The sequence below is a fragment of the Heterodontus francisci genome, chromosome 14, assembly GCF_036365525.1.
Source record: "Heterodontus francisci isolate sHetFra1 chromosome 14, sHetFra1.hap1, whole genome shotgun sequence".
Classification (NCBI taxonomy): domain Eukaryota; kingdom Metazoa; phylum Chordata; class Chondrichthyes; order Heterodontiformes; family Heterodontidae; genus Heterodontus; species Heterodontus francisci.
This window is the reverse complement of record NC_090384.1, coordinates 46,364,760-46,385,739: the sequence shown is the minus strand read 5'-3', so window position 1 is coordinate 46,385,739 and position 20,980 is coordinate 46,364,760. Positions and strand designations below refer to the sequence as shown.

Here is a 20,980-nt window from a genome sequence, read left to right as displayed (position 1 = left end):
ACCTCCTGTAAGATCGCGCTGCAGGCACACCTCCAACACGAGCAGGGTGGGGAGCTGCAAATGGTCCCGATGCCTGAAAATTGTGAGTGGAGAAGATTCCACCCATTATATCTGCAATGGCAACATATTCAGCCTTGGCTGTGTCAAACTCTTGGTCAAAAGGAGGGGAGAGGCCTTAGAGAGAATTCTGAAAAAAAAAGCGGGGGGAGGGGGCTGGGGAAGAGGAGTAAAATTAAGGATGTCTGAAATGAATTCTTCCATACCTGACTTATGCCCATCATACTCAGGATGATACTGCTTCAGCGGGTCAAACGGCACTTTGATTTTTTCAGCTATTTGCATCCATTCGGATGGAACTAAAACTTTCAAATGTGATGCCAACTCTGTAGCAAACTGGAGGCTGGAAATAATACAGCATAAATCCAATTAATTCACAGGAAAATAATAGTAATTCTGATGTGTAGTACAAAGTGAAAATTAAGTGAAAGAATAATCTAGGGAGATTCGTAAAAAGGCTTTAAACCTAGCAATGAGGCAATGTCCTGCATAGGTGGTCTAGTTTCATACTTTAAAACATCCCATTAAAGAAAGACTTGTCTCCCCCTCAAAAACAGGTACGTGCACATGGAGAACTACACTGTATATCCAAATTTTGTCACTCAGTGGCATGGTGCATCACTATTCAAATATTCTCTGCCAAGAAAACCTACTGAAGGACATTTTATAACCTCAATTTCCCCTCTGCTGATAGCTGCATGTAAAAGTCACTGGACAGTAATCAGAAGTGGGAATCCTGGCTGACTTCTCTCCTCCCTCACCCAAGGTGCTGCAGCCAATCATTGCAGTTAGGCAGGGAGTTCCAGGATTTTCAACAAGTAACGATGAAGTAACAACGATATGTATCAATGTCTAGATGGTGTCTGACTTGGAGGGGAACATGGAGGTGATGGTGTTCACACGCATCTGTTGCTCTTATCCTTCTAGATGGAGGTTGCAAATTTGAGATATGCTGGAAAGAAGACTTTTGTGACAGTACATACTGCAGCCATGATACATGGTAGAGGGAGTGGATGTGTTTAAGCTGGTGGATGGGGTGCAGGTCAAGCAGACTGCTTGGATGGTGTCGAGTTTCTTTTAATATTACAGCTACACCTGTCCAGAAAAATAGATAGTATTCCATCACGCTCCTGACTTGTGCCTTGTAGGCAATGAAGAGGCTTTAGGGAGTCAGAAGATGGGCCACTCTTCACAGTTCTGACCTACTCTCAAAACCATGGCATGTGGTTGGTCCAGTTGATTTTCTAGCCAGTAGTGAGTACAGTAGTGAGTAGTGGGATATTTGGCAATGGTAATGCCATTAAATGTTAAAAGGTAGATGGTTAGGTTTTCTCCTGTTGCAGATGGTCATTGCCTGGCACTTGTGCCAATATTACTTGTTACACATCAGCCCAAGCCTGAATGTTGTCACTAACTACTTCGTATCTGAGGCGCTGTGAAAGGAGCTGAACACTGCAATCATCAGTGAAGAGCCCCACTTCCGACCTTATAATGCAAGAAAGGTCATTGCTGAAGCAATGAGTAACTCCTGCAGAGATATCCTGGGACCCTTTTTAAATACTTAACTTTAAAAAGTTAAAAATAGGTGTTGCAGCATATCTGCCCACTGGACGTGCATCTCTGTTACCTAGGTTCAAATCCAACACAAACTGAAGAATAAAATTCCTTCTCTGCTATTGTCAAGGTTTATATGGAATAAGTTTGTGCAGTTTCAATCCAGTTCTAGTGGACACAGGCCTACAACAATAAAAAAAAAACTGCCTCTAATTGGCATTCTTGAACCGTAAGAAGGGCTGCTTCAGTTTGGGAAATGTTACATTGGTGCTTTAAGGAAGCCACTTTTCTGAGGTTTGGGCACAGCAGAGAGAGCTTTATGATGCATCTAAAGCAGTTATCATCACTTTGAAAATTCACCAAAAAAATAAAGAATACACAACACATTTCAAACAATCTGAAGTGCCCTTGTTGTGTTTCACTCTGCAAACTGGTAAAGTCAGTTTTTATCATGTGTCTTTTTTATTGTAATATTTCATTCTTTTGTTGCAGCCCTTGTTCATTCCTCAAACTAGTAACTTCAGAAAAATGGGACAAGGAAAGTCCACCTCCCCCAGTCCCATCCTCACCTGTACTTGGCGACCACTGCAGTGTAGGCTGAATTGGTAACATCAGAATGATATTCATCAGGTGGCATCACTCCTTGAAGAAATTATATGCAGTGAAATAATAAGTCATGAACATAAAATATGGATTTCCATCTTGATTGGGTTCTTTTCATAGACTGTCTTTAAATAAGGTCTGTTATCAATCATACCAGAGATGAGAAAAGCCCACTTCGTTCTTCAAAGCTCATTCCATTAATACATTAGCTTGCCCAACCTAACATCTGATTTTATTTTGAACAATTAATTTCAATCTTTTTGTCTTTATTACCCTGCTTGGTATTTTATTCAAAACAGTTACCACTATTTGAGTAAAGAAATTCTTTCTGAGCACAGACCCGATTTGGACAGGAAATTATGCAGAAGTACTGCATAAAATTCAGAACAATGTAACAATGAATTCGTAGGCTCACTCAAAGAAGCCATGAAAATGACTATTGTTAACTAGGAAATGTCACAGTGTTGCAGTAGAGGTACTCTTCTGAATCTTACAGCACTGAGCAGAGCCATTCAGCCCATGCTGACTCTTTGAAAGAGCAGTTGTGCTTAACAACAACAACTTATATTTATATAGCTCTTTAATATAATAAAAGATCCCAAGACACTTCATAGGAGCATTATAAAACAATGTATGACACTGAGCCACAAAAGGAGACATTAGTTTATATTGCCTCTCCTCATTCTTTGTATCAAAATGCATCACTTCACACTTCTCTGCATTAAATTTCACCTGCCACGCGTCCGCCCATTCCCTCAGCATATTTTCTCTTGAAGTCTATCACTATCCTCCTCACAGATTATATTTCCAAGTTTTTTGTCATGTGCAAATTTGAAATTGTGCCCTTTCCACCCAAGTCTAAGTCATTAATATAGCTCAAGAAAAGCATAGGTTGTTGTACCAATCCCTAGGGAACCCCACTGCATACCTTCCTCCAGTCCAAAAAGCAGTTCCGAAGAAGGGTCACTGACCTGAAACGTTAACTCTGCTTTTCTCTCCACAGATGCTGCCAGATCTGCTGAGTATTTCCAGCATTTCTTGTTTTTATTTCAGATTACCAGCATCCGCAGTATTTTGCTTTTATTTATGTCTCATCTCCATCATTGACACCCTTCGCAGACCATGAGGATGTCAGACATGGCGAGATGGGTACTCATGGTGGTTAAAGAGCACAATGCGCTAATTCAGGGGGGGGCCTCACAATCCACCCTGACAGTATTCCAAACATGGAGTTGCACTGGGAAACCTGAGAACGGCACAGGTTTCTGCTTTCCAAGGCTAGCTCTCATGATTTCGTCTCATGTTGCCCACAGGTGCAGATGTCAAGCCAAGGAGACCATCTCCCTCACCATCACCAGGCCAAGAGCAGCGACAGCAAAGCTAAGAAGAAGCACCGTCACACCTTACAACTTCACCATCCACCAGCCATAGTCACCTTGGTGGCTCCTCACACAGAGATAGGGTGGCAATGAGTGAGGAGTACAGCACAAGCGTGCAGGAGAGGTGCCAGAGGCACCGGGGGCCGCGGGCAGTACCCCTTGCAGGAGGGACAACAGACACAGCCCTGCTCAGCTGGGCACAGATGCAGGGCCTCAGAAACACAAGTACAGAAGAAATAGGAGCAAGAGTGGACCATAAGGCCCATCGAGGCTGCTCCGCCATTCAATACAATCATGGCTGATCTTAGGCTTAAACTCCACTTTCTCGCTCACTCACCATATCCCTTGATTCCCTGAGACACCAAAAATCTGTCTATCTCCATCCCTCTGGGGTAGAGAATTCCATAGATTTTTCCTCAGCTCAGTCCTAAATGATCGACCTCTTATCCTGAGACTGCGCCCCAGTATTCTAGATTCCCTGACCAGCGGAAACAATCTCTCAGCAACTACCCTATCAAGCCCTTTCAATGAGATTGCTTCTCATTCTTCTAAACTTCAAAGAATATAGGCCCAATTTACTCCTCCTCCCATCATTGGACAACCCCCTGATCCCAGGGACCAATTTAGTGAACCTTTGCTGTACTGTCTCCAATGCAATTTCTGAAATGTGGAGACCAAAACTGCACACACTACTCCAGATGCGGTCTCACCAAAACTCCGTACAATTGCAGCAATACATTTTTTATTCCTGTACTCCAATCCCCTTGCAATAAAGGCCAACATGTCGTTTGCCTTCCTTCTTGCTTGCTGTACCTGCATGCTAGCTTTCTGCATTCCTTGTACAAGCACACACAAGTCGCTTCAAACATTAACACCGAAAAGTTTCACACCTTTAAAAATAAATTCTGCTTTTCTATTCTTACGACCAAAGTGAATAACTTCACACTTCCTTACATTATACTCCATCTGCCATCTTGTTTCCCACTCACTTAACCTGTCTATATCTCTTTGCAGCCTCTGTGTCCTCCCCATACTTACCTTTCCAGCGAGCTTTGTATCATCAGCAAATGTAGATACATCTGTCTCTTCATCCAAGTATTAATATGGATCATAAATAGCTGAGGCCCCAGCATGGATTCTTGTGGCACTCCACTATTCACTGCCTGCCAAATTAAAATACCCCATCTATGCCCATGCTTTGCTTCCTGTCTGTTAACCAATCCTTTATCCATGCTAATATATTACCCCAACTCCATGAGCCCTTATCTTGCCTATTAACCTTTTGTGTGGCACCTTTTCAAATGCCTTTTGGAAATCCAGGTATGCTACATCTACTGGCTCCCCTTTATCTACCCTACTAGTTACATTCTGAAAAAACTAATAAATTTATTGTCAAACAGGATTTCCCTTTAGTAAAACCATGCTGACTTGTTTTAATCATAATAATTCCTTAATAATAGATTCTAGCATTTTTCCAAGAAACAATGTTAGGCTAATTGGCCCGAAGTGCACTGTTTTTCTCTCTCCCTGCTTCCTTGAAAAGTGGTGCAACATATGCCAACTTCCAATTTGACGGAACCGTTCCCAAATCTAAAGGAACTTTGGAAAATCGTAGCTAGCGCATCCACTATCTCTACAGCTATCTCTTTGATAACCCTAGGGTGTTGATTATCAGGTCCCGAGGATTTGTTGGATTTTAGTCCCTTAAGTTTCTCCAATACTTTTTGTCTGTTGATATTAATTTCTTCACTCTTTTTAGCCCCTAGATTACCATCTATTTCTGGTATGAAACGTATCTTCTACCGTGAAGACAGACACAAAATATTTGTTCAATGCCTCTGCCATTTCCTCATTCCCCATGATAATTTCTCCTGTCTCTGCTTCTCAGGGACCAATTTGACTTTAGCTACTCTCTTCCTTTTTATATACCTATAAAAGCTGTTACAATTTGTTTTCATATAACTGGCTAGTTTACTCTCATCCCATTTTTTTTTAAAACCATCTTCTCGGTGGCCCTTTACTGGTTTCTAACACACTCCCAATCCTCAGACATGCTACTCTTTTTTGCAACAATGTAAGCCTCTTTTAATCTAATACTGTCCTTAACTTCCTGACTGAGCTACAGGTGGGTCTTTTTTGCTAAGTTTTTGTTTTCAATGGAATGTATTTTTGTTGAACATTTTGAATTGTTTCTTTAAAGGTTTCCCACTGTTCATGTACAGCCCTACCTTTTAGTATGTTTACCCAGTTCTCCCTTCACACCTATGTAATTGGCTTTATTTAAGATTCTTGTTTGTGACTGGAGTATGTCACTTTCAAACTTAACATGGAATTCAATGGTATTATGATCATTATTTCCCAGTGGATCTTTTACTATGACATTACTAATTAACCCTGCTTCAATACACAAAACTAGATATAAGATAGCTTTATCCCTAGTCCGTTCCACAATGTATTGCTTCAAGAAACTGTCCCGAAACATTCCACAATCTCATCTTCTAGACCACTCTTGCCAATTTCAATGTCCCAGTCAATATGAAAATTATAGTCCCCACAATTATTACATTGTCTTTGTTACAAGCTACAATAATTTCTTGTTTAATGATCTGTCCAACAGTATAACCACTGTTAAGGGGCCTATAAACTACTCCCACCAGGTTTTCTGATTCTTGCTATTCCTCATTTCCACCCCTACTGATTCTACTTCATGATCTTCTGAGGCCAGATCCTTTCTCACTAATGTCCTTGTATCATCCTTTATTATCAAGGTTACCCCTCCTCCTTTGCCATTCTATCTGTCTTTCTGAAGTATTGTGCACCCTGGAGTATTTATTTCCCAACCTTGATCACCTTGGGCGGCACAGTGGCGCAGTGGTTAGCACCGCAGCCTCACAGCTCCAGCGACCCGCGTTCGGTTCTGGGTACTGCCTGTGTGGAGTTTGCAAGTTCTCCCTCTGACCGCGTGGGTTTCCTGCAGGTGCTCCGGTTTCCTCCCACAGCCAAAGACTTGCGGGTAGATAGGTAAATTGGCCATTGTAAAAAAAATTGCCCCTAGTGTAGGTAGGTGGTAGGAGAATTGAGGGAAGGTGGGAATGTGAGGGAGAAAATGGGATTAATGTAGGATTAGTATAAATGGGTGGGTGAAGGTCGGCGCGGACTCAGGGGGCCGAAGGATCTGTTTCAGTGCTGTATCTCTCTATGATTCTATGACCTTGTAAGCATGTCTCTGTAACAGCAATTAGATCCAAGTCATTTACCTCTATTTGTGCCACTAGTTCATCTGTCTTATTGCAGATGCTTCGTGCATTCAGATAAAGAACCTTTAATTCATTTTTTTTTACTTCTATTCCCTACAATGATCTTATTCGCTGATGTACAATTTTTGTTAAATGCTCTGTCCCTTCCTGTCCCATTCTGCTTGTTTTTACGCACAACGCTATACTGTTCCAATGCCTTGGCCTTTCTCTTTGGATTTCTAAATCTCCCTTCACCCGAACTCTCCCTCCATTGTTAGTTCATGACCTCTGGCCTTATCTGCTGGCACACTCTTCAGTTTGTATACTCTGTTCCTTCCTGCCACACTCTGATTATCGTTACCCTTATTGATATATTGCTTTCTCTTCTCTTTAAATTATCCTATCTCCTCTCACTTGATCCCTCGCCCCCACTATTTAGTTTAAAGTCCTCTTCTCCTGCCCTAGTTAATATCTTGCCAGAATACTGGTCCCAGCATGGTTCAGGTGAAGACCGTCCCAACGGTACAGCTCCCACTTTGCCCAGTACTGGTGCCAGTGCCCCATAAATCAAAACCCATTTCTCCCACACCAATCTTTGAGCCACGCATTTAACTCCCTAATCTTATTTACCCTATGCCAATTTGCTCGTGGCTCAGGTAATAATCCAGAGACTATTACCTGAGTTTCTGCTTTTGAATTTAGCCCCTAGCTACTCATACTCCCTTTGAAGAACCTCTTTCCTAGTCCTGTATATGTCATTGGTACCCATGTGGAACATAGCAACCGTATCCTCCCCCTTCCACTGCAAGTTCCTCTCCAGCCCTGAGCAGATGTCCCGAACCCTGGCACCGGGTAGGCAACAGAGCTTACTGGACTCTTGCTCTCAGCTGCAGAGAACTGTATCTATCCCCCTGACTAAACTATCTTCTACTACCACTACATTCCTATTTACTCGCCCCGCTTGAAAAGCTTCCTGTACCATGGTGCCATTGTCAGATTGCTCATTCACCCTGCAGCCCTCACTCTCATCATACAAGCTGAAAGAACCTCAAACTTGTTGGACAATTGCAAGGCTTTGGCTCCTCCACTTCTGCCATCTTGATCCCCTTACCTGCCTTACTCACAATCACATCCTCCTGTCCCTGACCAAATCAGAAGACCCTATCTTATGGGGTGTGACTGCCTTCTGGAACAAAGAGTCCAGATAACTACCCCTCCCTGATGCTTCACAATGTCTGTAGCTCTATCTCCAGCTCATCAACTCTGAGCCAAAGCTCCTCGAGCAGATGCAGTTGCGGTAGATCACATTGGAGTCCACGAGCTTCAACATACTGCAGCTGCAACACATTACCTGCCCTGCCATCCTGATTGAGTTTTAAATAACTAAATATTTTCCTTAATTAAATTAATGCCTCTCACCAGCACTTAATGTACTAATTTTAACCTTGATAATACAATAAACCTTATCGTTAAAAAAAATAGTAGACTCACCAGGTTCTTACTTCCCTTCTGCTTGCATGTCTTAATTATAAGGTAGCTACTTTAATTTTAGTTGTATGATTTCTAATTTCCAGCTATTAACACACGCACCCAAACAGCAGTGCACTAAATCAGCTATTTACAGATACTTTCTAACAGAAGTTACTCACAGAGCGCGCGCGCATGCGCGCGAGAGAGAGAGCGCCGAGAGTGGAGAGAGAGAAGAGAGAGAGAGAGAAGAGAAAGAAGGGCATCAAAAGCAGCTGTTGGTGGTTGGACCTGAGAAAAACATTAATTTGTTTCTTTGGAATTTAAAACAAACAAGATGTCTATTGCCTTAAAGAACCTGGTGAACATTAGGATGCAATGATCCAGCCATGATCGTGCGAAAGGAATGAGCTGTAATAACTGAGGGACTGTGATCTGAGGGACTTGGTGAATGTGTAGTGCAATGTTACTTAATGTTAACAGTAAAATTACAATATGAACAACTCTTACCAGTAACACAAAGTTACTACGACATTGCTCTCTTTTAATAACTTTTGGCTGACCTAGAATTTTTCTGCTTTTAATGAACATATTGCATTTTGTGCTTGCACCAAATATTCCATGGGAATAAAGTGAAATCTTGCTTCATTCCTAATAGCCTTGTAACAACAGCACAGAAGTTAAAATAATGCAGACCATCCAACCTACCCTCATTTTTGAATAATCACCCATAATTACCACCCACATTTTCAATATACATACACTTGTCTCATCCTAATTCGTATGATCATATGTTCGAATACTTAATTTCCTGGTATATTTTGTATCAAATAAAATAAATAAAAGATTTGTGGAAACATTCATTTCTTTCAGTGTCATGCAGCTGATGGTCTGAATAACTGACCGTACAAATAACTGACCGAGCATACTCATGGGCCAAATATATATGTTTCCTTCCCCCCAGTTACCTTATTGTCCATCCGATCAATTATAGACAGCTCCATTGCAATTGACAGAACAAACATGTTCTAAACTTAACGCAACTGTACAGATGACCAATTCAACAATCAGCACAAGAAATGCTCTGAATGGTGGAATCTATTCAATGACCGAAGGCGGTCTTTCAGCACATAAGTAAGCTTTTAATGAAGACAAAAAGGAAGATGCATTTCAGAGTCTTAGATATACTCAGATCACACCTGACATTCTCAACTCCAAGACTTCCACCTAAGGGACGTCTTGATTCTCCAGCCAATCTTAATACACCTCATGCCCTCAGCACCTAGCTGAATCTTCACCCTCATAAAATGTTTGAAGTTGCAAGAGCTCAAGTGATCAATATACACACGATATATATTATTATATATACACACACATATATATATACATACACATGATCCAGCATTTTGCTTGAATTCATGTCCATTACCTTTGATATCGTAGCACTCCTCAGAAGGGTTCCAAGTAACTCGGCTGCTCCAAAACTCAGCTATACTGCTGACCACATCCCAACCCCCATCATTCTGGAAAAACTCTAGGTCCTAAAACCAAAAAGAACAGATATTGCAACTACAGAAACTTGCAACAACCCAATGTTCTCGCTTGAGAAAGCAGACGGAGAGTCATAACCTTGTTTGATTTTCTTAAGTGGAAAGATCAGAATGATTTATGTGTCCCTTAAAGTAAAGGATCAGGTAGACAGTAGACAGGGTGTCCATGATAGAATAAACATGGGGTCTGGATGAAGTGGGCTTGAAGGGCGAATGCTCATTTTTCTCTCTCAACTTTTTGAATGTTACCCAGCTCACAGTTAATAGTATCATGTGTTTGCAAATCGTAAGCTTAAAAATGTCTCCTGCAAATTTACACCGTTTAAAGACGGGAAGCCAGGTAATGAAGCAGTCATTAAGCTTCCCTACAAACTTATCTATGCTCAAAACACAGTCCTTCCACTCGCCCTAAACTCTTACTTTCTAGCAACTCCAACTTGTACACAGTAGTGCTCCCAATCTTCCATCCTGTAGGTGTCAAATTCACCATGTCTACAGGCCTAAATTCTCTCCTCATAGCCACAAGCAGCTCAAAAATTTAAGCTTTGAGGACAGAAAATTGCCAAACCAAAGCTTAGAAAAAATATTTTTTTTAAAAACAATGACGAAGTGCCAAGGCCCAAAGTGCAAAACAAGAAGTCTCAAATGAGATAGCAGTGATTAGGTACCACAAAATTTGGGTTTTAAAATCCTTCAAATACCAGGAAGGGAGGAAATGAGTTCGACAGTTTTGAGATCCTCAAACAACGAGTCAGAAGCAGTGACCTCAACAGTAAGGATATAAAGAACAGGACGAACATGTAAAATGATGCATTTGCAGCTTATGAGGAACAAGAAAGATCAGAGCAGTAATCACCACAGTGCTATTGATTAAATACCACCCAACAAGAAAGATTTAGATGAACAAACAGGTCAGAGGCCAGAGATTTAAGAAGGATCATACAGCATGTGACAAGGGTTTTCATATATCCTGTTCACAGAACTGATACAGTTCTCATTTTTTTTTTTAATTCATTTCTGGAATGTGGGCTAGGCCAGCATTTATTGCCCGTCTAATTGCCCTTGAGAAGGTGGTGGTGAGCTGCCTCCTTGAACCGCTGTAGTCCATGTGGGGTAGGTACACCTACAGTGCTGTTAGGAAGGGAGTTCCAGGATTTTGACCCAGCAACAGTGAAGAAACGGCGATATAGTTCCAAGTCAGGAAGGTGTGTGGCTTGGGGGCGAACTTGCAGTTGGTGGTGTTCCCATACATTTGCTACCCTTGTCCTTCTAGGTGGTAGAGGTCACAGGTTTGGAAGGTGCTGTCTAAGGAGCCATGGTGCATTGCTGCAGTGCATCTTGTATATGGTACACACTGCTGCTACTGTGCGTTGGTGGTGGAGGGAATGCCAAGCAAGGGGATTGCTTGTCCTGGATGATGTCGAGCTTCCTGAGTGTTGTTAGAGCTGCACCCATCCAGGCAAGTGGAGAGTATTCCATCACACTCCTGACTTGTGCTTTGCAGATGGTGAGTTACTCGCCGCAGGATTCCTAGCCTCTGACCTGTTCTTGTAGCCACAGTATTTATATGGCCGCTCCAGTTCAGTTTCTGGTCAATGGTAGCCCCTAGGATGTTGATAGTGGGGAATTCAGCAATGGTAATGCCATTGAATGTCATGGGGAGATGGTTAGATTCTGTCTTGTTGGAGATGGTCATTGCCTGGCACTTGTGTGATGTGAATGTTACTTGCCACTTATCAGCCCAACCCTGGATATTATCCAGGTCTTGCAGCATTTCTACACGGACTGCTTCAGTATCTGAGGAGTCACGAATGGTGCTGAACATTATGCAATCAGTGAACATCCCCACTTCTGAGCTTATGACTGAAAGGTGGTCATTGATGAAGCAGCTGAAGATGGTTGGGCCTAGGACACGACCCGAGGAACTCCTGCAGTATGCCTGGAGCAGAGATGACGGACTTGCAACAACCACAACCTTCTTCCTTTGCGCTAGCTACGACTCCAACCACCAGAGAATTTTCCCCGATTCCCACTGACTCCAGTTTTGCTCAGGCTCCTTGATCCCATTCTTAGTCAAATGCTGCCTTGATGTCAAGGCCAGTCACTCTCACCTCACCTCTGGAGTTCAGCTCTTTTGTCCATGTTTGAACCAAGGCTGTAATGAGGTCTGGAGTGCAGTGGCCCTGACGGAACCCAAACTGAGCGTCAACAAGCAGGTTGTTGCTAAGTAAGTGTTGCTTAATAGTGCTATCGACAACACCTTCCATCACTTTACTGATAACTGGGAGTAGACTAATGGGGTGGTAAGTGGTCGGGTTGGACTTGTCTTGCTTTTTGTGTACGGGACATACCTGGGCAATTTTCCACATTGTCAGGTAGAGGCCAGTGTTGTAACTGTACTGGAACAGTGTGGTTAGGGGTGCAGCAAGTTCCGGAGCACAGGTCTTTAAGTACTATTGCTGGAATGTTGTCAGGACCCATAGCCTTTGCAGTATCCAGTGCCTTCAGTCGTTTCTTGACATCATAACAGTGAATCGAATTGGCTGAAGACTGGCATCTGTGATGCTGAGGACTTCAGGAGGAGGCCGAGATGGATTGTCAACTCGGCACTTCTGGCTGAAGATTGTTGCAAATGCTTCAGCCTTATCTGTTGCACTGATGTGCTGGGCTCCACCATCATTGAAGATGGGGATATTTGTGGAGCCACCTCCTCCAATTAGTTAATTGTCCACCACCATTCACGACTGGATGTGGCAGGACTGCAGAGCTTAGATCTGACCCGTTGGTTATGGGATCGCTTAGCCCTGTCTATCGCATGCTGCTTACGCTGTTTAGCATGCAAGCAGTCCTGGGGTTGTAGCTTCACCAGGTTGACACCTCATTTTGAGGTATGCCTGGTGCTGCTCCTGGCATGCCCTCCTGCACTCTTCATTGAACCAGGGTTGGTCTCCTGGCTTGATGGTAATGGTAGAGTGGGGGATATGCCAGGCCATGAGGTTACAGATTGTGGTTGAGTATAATTCTGCTGCTGCTGATGGCCCACAGCACCTCATGGATGCCCAGTTTTGCATTGCTAGATCTGTTCGAAATCTATCCCGGTTAGCACAGTGGTAGTGCCACACAACATGATGGAGGGTATTCTCAATGTGAAGATGGGACTTTGTCTCCACAAGAACTGTATGGTGGTCACTCCTACCAGTACTGTCATGGACAGATGCATCTGCAACAGGCAGATTGGTGAGGACGAGGTCAAGTATATTTTTCCCTCTTGTTGATTCCCTCACCACAGACCCAACCTAGCAGCTATGTCCTTTAGGACTCAGCCAGCTCGGTAGTGGTGCTTCCAAGCCACTCTTGGTGATGGACATTGATGTCCCAGAGTGCATTCTTACCCTTGCCACCCTCAGTGCTTCGTCCAGGTGCTGCTCAACATGGATGAGTATTGATTCATCAGCTGAGGGGAGGCGGTAGGTGGTAGTCAGCAGGAGGTTTCCTTTCCCATGTTTGACCTGATGCCATGAGACTTCATTGGGTCCAGAGTCAATTTTGAGGACTCCCAGGGCAACTCCCTCATGACTGTATACCACTATGCCCCCACCTCTGCTGGATCTGTCCTGCCGGTGGGACAGGACATACCCAGGGATGGTGATGGAGGTGTCTGGGACATTGTAAGGCATGTTTCTGTGAGTATGACTATGTCAGGCTGTTGCTTGACTAGTCTGTGGAACAGTTCTCCCAACTTTAGCACAAGCCCCCAGATGTTAGCAAGGAGGACTTTGCAGTGTTGACAGGGCTGTGTTTACCGTTGTCATTTCCGGTGCCTAGGTGGTCATTCCTATTGACTTCGTAGCGGTTAGATACAACAGAGTGGCTTGCTCGGCCATTTCAGAGAGCATTTACAGTCAACCACATTGCTGTGGGTCAGAAGTCATATGTAGGCCTGACCAGGTAAGGACAGCAGATTTCCTTCCCTAAAGGACATTAGTGAACCAGATAGGTTTTTACAACAATTGACTATTCCAAAGTGGAGCATCAGTAACACAGCAACAGTATCAGTAACAGTCTGCTATGACGTGGCCTGCGGAAGCAGGAAGTACATTGCCCACCTGGGTGAAGTAAAAATACTGCTGAAATGCAAATGAGATGTCACCGTTGATGTGAATTTCTTGCAGTCCATAAACATCCTCAATACAGACCTCAAATCCAGTCACAGCACTCTCCCACGGGTATTTGGCACCCTTATAAAACAAGAGATATTAAACTTCATTCACAGCGTTCATTTAAGTCAGTAAAACAGATATCGATATCACTAGTAAACATATGAACTGTGACGAGATTAGTAGAAGCTGTAGTTGTGAACATTTATCACTTTGGTAACTAAAAATAGATATTTAGAATGAAGTCTTTGATATTGATTTCCAAAACAAGTACATAAAGTATACACCACGTACAAGGAAACAATCCACTCCTGTCTGGCTCATGTGTGTTGTGGTGTCAGCTCCTGCACATTTACAGTACACAACAGGTGAAAGGGAGCAACCAATGCCATCTAGTACTGTACTGTTCTTGTGTCTCAGTACTAATTTTCATAAATTGTTTAAGATGTGATCATAACATAGTGGTGCTGAGAATGGTGCTGTTTTGGTAGTCTCGGAGCCCATTTTCACTTGTCGATATTACAACTCAATAAAGGAATCGCCTGTACAAATTATGTTCACAACTGGACTCAGGTGATACCAGTGTCCAGTTCTATTCATTCTTTCACTCGGTTTAATCATTTTGTTTTTGCTCCCATCCATGTCACACAACTTGAGCAATATGGAAGCCTATTCAAAAGTTGGTGTGGTCTGCTCCAAGTTGCCATAATAATTTGTCCGTACAACCTTATTTCTACCCATCTGGCAAAATTAGGTTATGTGATAAATGTCTTTCTGATCCAATATGAGGTTATTCTTCTGAGGCAGAGTGGAAAGAACTTTATTTACCCCCTGCTGCAATGTGCATGCATGTGAAAATCATGCAAGAAAAATTCAGGTTCAGCTATAATGTCCTGCCACCCTCCTCCCATCCCCCCTCACCAATATTCAAATAATCTTCTGACATTCACTTAATGAAACATAACCAGAATTGATTGACATCTGCTATGACCCCACATTTCCTCTCAAAATATGGAAAATAAATCTGTATATTGACAATTATTCATTGAGACACTTTCCTGGGTTTAAGGTCAGTCGCACTGGATCACCCAGCTGTGGTGCATAATGGAAAATTGGGCGGGTCAGAACATATGCTTGTGAAGAGAACCATCTGACCTTCCTCTGCTCAAATTAATGGAGGGTGCATGCGAAGGCAAATCTCACCTATTAAGTTCAATGCAAGGAAAAGCACCATCAATTTACTCTTAAGAATAAAAGCATGCCAGATGCTAGTGGAACCAACTCACTACCAAAGCCAGTATATTCAGGGGAGGAAAGAGAAAAAAACCCTGTTAGAAATAAACGCACGTGTGGGATGGTGAATCTACAACGTGAAAAGTATCTTCTCTGCCCTGTTGCCACTCGCTTACCATGTATCCTTGCTGTCCTGCAATGCACTTGGCAGCAGGAAGTGTTCGAATACGGCTCTTCAGGAGGGTGCATGCCAGCTCAGGGTAGAATACAAGCACATTAGGGTACATCCAGGTCTCCTGAAACAAGCAATGTTAAATATTTGAAAGGGGTCCTGGCAGCTAATAACTAGCTCATAGGACCATTAAGTTAATTAATGGAGGAGACCATGGCGATGACATCATCCTAGTGTCAATCATAAATTATGAGTCATACTAAAATTGATAAAAATAAGTGAGGCTCTCTGATCTTACTGGTTTCATGTACCACATGAGATGGTATGAGACTGTATTGATCTCCAATCTGTGCCCAATTAGCTGATCTCACCCAATAAAGTGCCAATAGGAACACAGAAGTTCTCTTTTTTTCTGGATTTGTGATTTTTTGCTCCGCAGAAAGGATCTAGAAAAAAAAGTGACCAATACATTGGCCACTAGATAAATGGCTAACTGGAAATCCAGATTTAGCTAATTGCATTGTTGATTAGTAATTTTTTTTTTCAAATTCATTCATGGATGGATGTATCCATCACTGGCAAGGCCAACCTTTATTGACCATCCCTAATTGCCCTGGAGAAGGTGGTGGTGAGTTGACTTCTTGAACTGCTGTAGTCCATGTGGTGTGGGCTCACCCACAGTGCTATGAACGAGGGAGTTCTAGGATTCTGATCAAAGAATAGAGAAGGAAGAGTAATATAGTTCCAAGTCAGGATGGTGTCAGATTTGGAGGGGAATGTGCAGGTGGTGGTGTTTTTATACGGCTGCTACCCTTGTCCTTCTAGGTGGTAGAGGTCACAGGTTTGGAAGATGCTGTCAAAGAAGACATTAGCGAGTTGCTACAGTGCATCTTATGGATCATACACTCTGCTGCCACTGTGCACCAACGACTGAGGGAGTGAATGTTTAAGATGGTGGATGGAGTGATGATCAAGCGGGCTTCGTCCTGGATGTTGTCAAGCTTCCGGAGTTTTTTTTTTATTCTTTCACGGGATGTGGGCATCACTGGCAAGGCCAGCATTTGTTGCCCATCCCTAATTGCCTTGGACAACTCGGTGGCTTGCTAGGCCATTTCAGAGGGCAGTTATGAGTCAACCACATTGCCGTGGGTCTGGAGTCACTTGTAGGCCAGACTAGGTAAGGACAGCGGATTTCCTTCCCTAAAGTACCTAAGTAAACCAGATGGGTTTTTACAACAATCAATGATAGTTTCATAGCACCATTACTGAGACTAGCTTTCAATTCCACATTCTTCTGAATTAATTGAATTTATTAGTTAATTGAAATAAAATTCCACCAGCTGCCATGGTGGGATTTGAAACGATGTCCCCAGAGCAGTAGCCTGGGCCTCTGGATTTCCAGTTAAGTGACATTACTACTACACCACCGTCCACATGTTAGAGCTACTCATTCAGCAGAAAGCATTCCATCACGTTCTTAATTTATGTCTTGTAGATGGTGGACAGGCTTTAGGGAATCAGGAGGTAGATTACTAACTACAAGAATTCCCAGCCTCTGACCTACTCTTGTGGCCACAGTATTTACATGCTTCATCCAGTCAAGTTTCTGGTCAACAGTAACCCGCAAGATGTTGATGGTGGTGGATTCAGCGATGATAATTGAATATCAAGGGGAGATGGTCATTGCCTGGCACAATTGAATAAAAAAATGGGCAAGAGGCACCTTTGTTGGGCAGGTGTTCTGAATACACATTCGCATAGCCCATGTGTACTTTAGGCCCTTTTGTCCATTTGTTGATAAAACTGTAAGACGTGAAGCAGTTTTTCCTGATCATTGTGATTGCTGTACTTCCTTGGTTACTGAATGGTGGTAGGTGTGTGTTAAGTAAATATAGAAGTGAAGTACATTACTTGTATTGTCTGATGCATGCAAGGTGTTTCCTACTAAAATTAGTGCATGTGGCTGAAGCAATGTCACTGTAACCACTCTAGTGGCTAGTCAGCAACTTCTACTAGACAACACTGAGTTACATATAAGTGTTGTGTTTTTAGGCAAAGTGCATTCAATTCACACAAGTTTAAAACAAAACATACTGAGAAGGGGTAAAATGCTAATAAGCCAGGCTTTAAAGTTATTTCCTCAAAGAATGACAAAAGCCTGGCTTGCCAATTGATAAAAACATCATATTTATTAGGCTGAGAGGTCTCTGGTCCAGAGTGCTCTGAAGGGGTATATTAACTTGCTGTCTAAGAAATAAAACAGCTTTAACCATATGCTCTCGTCTTACTAAGGCTTTTCATAGTACATTTTTCAAAAGATTGGAGAAGCACACGCAAGGGCATACACAACAGGTACAGGTAAAATTTAGTACAATGATGTAAGATGAACTCAAAAAGGACCATGTCTGAGGCACAGGGTCCCACATCCAATCTGTTGGAGGTATAGATGGCTGCCCTGGCACCCTCCTGCAAGAAACTGGGCAGTGTTAAGTGCAGCAGGCACTGGACATGCTCACTTAGGTTTCCCCAGCGATTGCAGCAGCCTAAGCAGCAGCGTCCACCAGACAGATAAATTTGTGGGGTTTTTTTTAAGATCTTCCTGGATCCACACATTTCCGAAGGCCGCTGCCAATCCACAAACATCCCACTCACATTAATATGGAGGGACATATTCTAATAAAAGAAACTACATTTATGTATTGATCAAGTGCCACATAACAGGATGTCAGAAAGTTCAAGCCCATGGAATAAAAGGGACAGTCACAGAGTGGAAGGGGTAGACTAGTGGCAGATGAAATTTAATGCAGAAAAGTGTGAAGTGATACATTTTGGTAGGAAAAATTAAGGGAGGCAATATAAATTAAAGCATACAATCCCAAAGTGGGTGCAGGAACAGAGGGACCTGGGGGTATATGTGCACAAATCATTGAAAGTTGCAGGGCAGGATGAAAAAGCAGTTAATAAAGCATTTGGGATCCTGGGATTTATAAATAGGGGCATAGAGAAAAAGAACAAGGAAGTTATGATAAACTTGTATCAAACACTGGTTCAGCCTCAACTGGAGTATTGTGTCCAGTTCCGGGCACCACACTTTCGGAAGGATGTTAAGACATTAAACAGGGCGCAGAAAATATTCACAAGAATGGTTCCAGGGATGAAGAACTTCAGTTACATGGAGAAGCTGGGCCTGTTCTCTTTGGAGAAGAGAAGATTAAGAGAGATTTGATAGAGGTGTTCAAAATCATGAGGAGTCTGGACGGATGGAGAAATTGCTCCTATTGGCCAAAGGATTAGAACCAGAGGACACCAAATTTAAGGTGAATGGCAAAAGAACCAGAGGCAAAATGGGGAAAAACACTTTTATGCAACGAGTAATTAGGATCCGGAATACACTGCCTGAGTGTGTGGTGGAGCCAGATTCAAATTGAGGCCTTCAGAAGAGAAATGGATAATTATAAGAGAAAAGATTTGCAGGGCTATGGGGAAAGGGCTGGAGTGTGGCACTAAGTGAGTCACTCTTGCAGAGAACTGGCACAGACACAACGGGCCAAATGGCCTCCTTCTGTGCCGTAACCATTCTATGGTACCATCAAGCATAGTTACTGCTCCTTTAAAGGCAAATGCAGCAACCAATTTGTGCTCATTAAGTCCCCCAAACAGCAATGAGATTAAATGATTTATTTATCGGTATTGGTGATGTTAGTTGAGGGATAAATGTTGGCCAGGTTATCAGGTGAATTCCCCTGACCTTTTTTGGGATGTGTTACATCCATCTCATTGTCTGTAGCACCAACAATGCAGTGCTCCCTCAGTACTTCACCAAGGTGCCAGCCTAGATTATGTGAGAAATACCTGGAACTGACTAACTTCTGACTTGATCAAAAGCACTACCACAGAGTTAGACTCACTCACAAATGAGAGGGATTACATTCTGTAATATATCCCCTGTTATTTGCACTCTCAAAATACTGGGTTCTTGGGTTGCTATGCTGGGCAGGAATTTTTAAAATATAAAGAGCCACCTTAAAATGGATTTCGACATTATTATTTCAAAATTTGCATGCAACCCTGAAGCACCAGCCACACTATACTATGCAAGAGTTGAGGACTGCCACAGATATTTTATATCCCCCACCCACCCCCGCCCCAACTCGACCCCATTCGTGGGCTCTTCAATAGAACTGGTAATGCTGCCAACAATATTTAAGTTGCCCTGACCCCAGAAAATCAACTCAGATCAGATTCCACTCAGCCTGTAGAGTGTACAGAGCTCTTGATCCATAAAAGTTTCACCAAAATTCCTCCAAAGACAAAATCCAGCCATATGGTCTGACTCTTTAGGACTAAAATCTCTTACCTGATCCCAGAAGATGTGGCCATAGTAATCTTCTCCATTACCCCCATTGGAGAGACCTCCAGGACTTAGTCCGACATATTGGAAGTCTGTAGGTTTCAGAGGGGGTAGGGCACTGAGCAGGTAATATAGACAGCCATACAGAGCCTGGTTTAGCCTTCTGCAGCCTCTCACACTGATGCAGCTCTGCTTCCACAGTGCAGCCCATGCTGCCACATGCGAAGAGTACAGTTGATTTAATTGGACCAGGGCCTGTCCTTCTACAAAACACTCCTTCGCTCGTTCTTCTGTGTCAGCCACTGCAGTCAGGAATACCCAGGAACCTCTCTGCTCCTGAGGTAACAGGGTCAGAGAGTCTGGAAGCGGCATTGAGATCATGTGGACACTTTGCCTTGCAGCGCCTTTGACCTCTGGGGTAAGTGTCTGTCCATAGATGTACCTGAGTTATAAAGAAAAGCTTTTTCAGTTTCCAGGGAAAGGTCTTAACTGATCTCAGCTAATGACAATTGAGAAGCTACAATTCATGGGAAGAGAGAGGAAAAAAAGTCTAAATTGGTTATTTTAGGGTAGTGGTTCTCAAATTGTGGTACATGTACCCCTGGGGATATGCGAGACATCTCTGGGGTTGTACACAGGAGAAACGGTCTAATGGTGGATTTAAGATCTAATGCAAAATAAACATTTTTTCCTTCATTTTATTTATTTATTTATTTTTCATTTTGTGTGTATGTGTGTGTGACGAAAACAAAAGTCAGGATGCTTCTCAGTGCATGTTTGTCTCAGTCTGTTGTATATTTCCCAAATGCAAAGACATGCAGCATGGCCCGGGGGAGTGGAGGGAGGGGGGTCAGGCCTCTATGTGATTTTGTTGCTCGCCACCACTAGGCGTGCTCATTGAGCTTGAGCACGGGTTGGAGGTTTCCACGGTGGACTTGTCCACTCCTAAACTACTTGATCCTGACACTGTCCACTGTCACCTAGTGCAATGCACTGTCTGGAAGGACAAGACATTCACCCGCACTGACTTGGCCTTTATACCTGGAGAAGTGAAACAATCCACCAACCACCAGCGGTCATGCAGTTACTTTGCGGGGTCTGGAGGAGCAGTGAGGGGTGGGGAGATTGGGATGACCTGCTCCAGCCCACAGACCTCAACCATCAGCCACGAGTTCCAGGAGACTCCCGTGTCTCTGGGCTGGCTCCCCCAGGGAATGAAGA

At 43.0% G+C, this 20,980-nt stretch overlaps 1 protein-coding gene across 5 annotated transcripts in view; it reads right to left on the bottom strand.

Moving 5' to 3' along the window:
• Nucleotides 1-20,980, bottom strand: part of pgghg (protein-glucosylgalactosylhydroxylysine glucosidase) — a 53,038-nt gene that overhangs the window by 17,688 nt on the left and 14,370 nt on the right. For all 5 annotated transcript variants that reach the window (XM_068046138.1, XM_068046141.1, XM_068046140.1 and 2 more), the window contains 6 exons: nucleotides 19,766-20,201; nucleotides 15,413-15,532; nucleotides 13,953-14,084; nucleotides 9,726-9,837; nucleotides 2,181-2,253; nucleotides 264-400 (listed from right to left, as the gene is read on the bottom strand). In XM_068046138.1, the coding sequence (XP_067902239.1) occupies nucleotides 264-400; nucleotides 2,181-2,253; nucleotides 9,726-9,837; nucleotides 13,953-14,084; nucleotides 15,413-15,532; nucleotides 19,766-20,201 (1,010 nt within the window). The remainder of the gene's footprint in view (nucleotides 1-263; nucleotides 401-2,180; nucleotides 2,254-9,725; nucleotides 9,838-13,952; nucleotides 14,085-15,412; nucleotides 15,533-19,765; nucleotides 20,202-20,980) is intronic.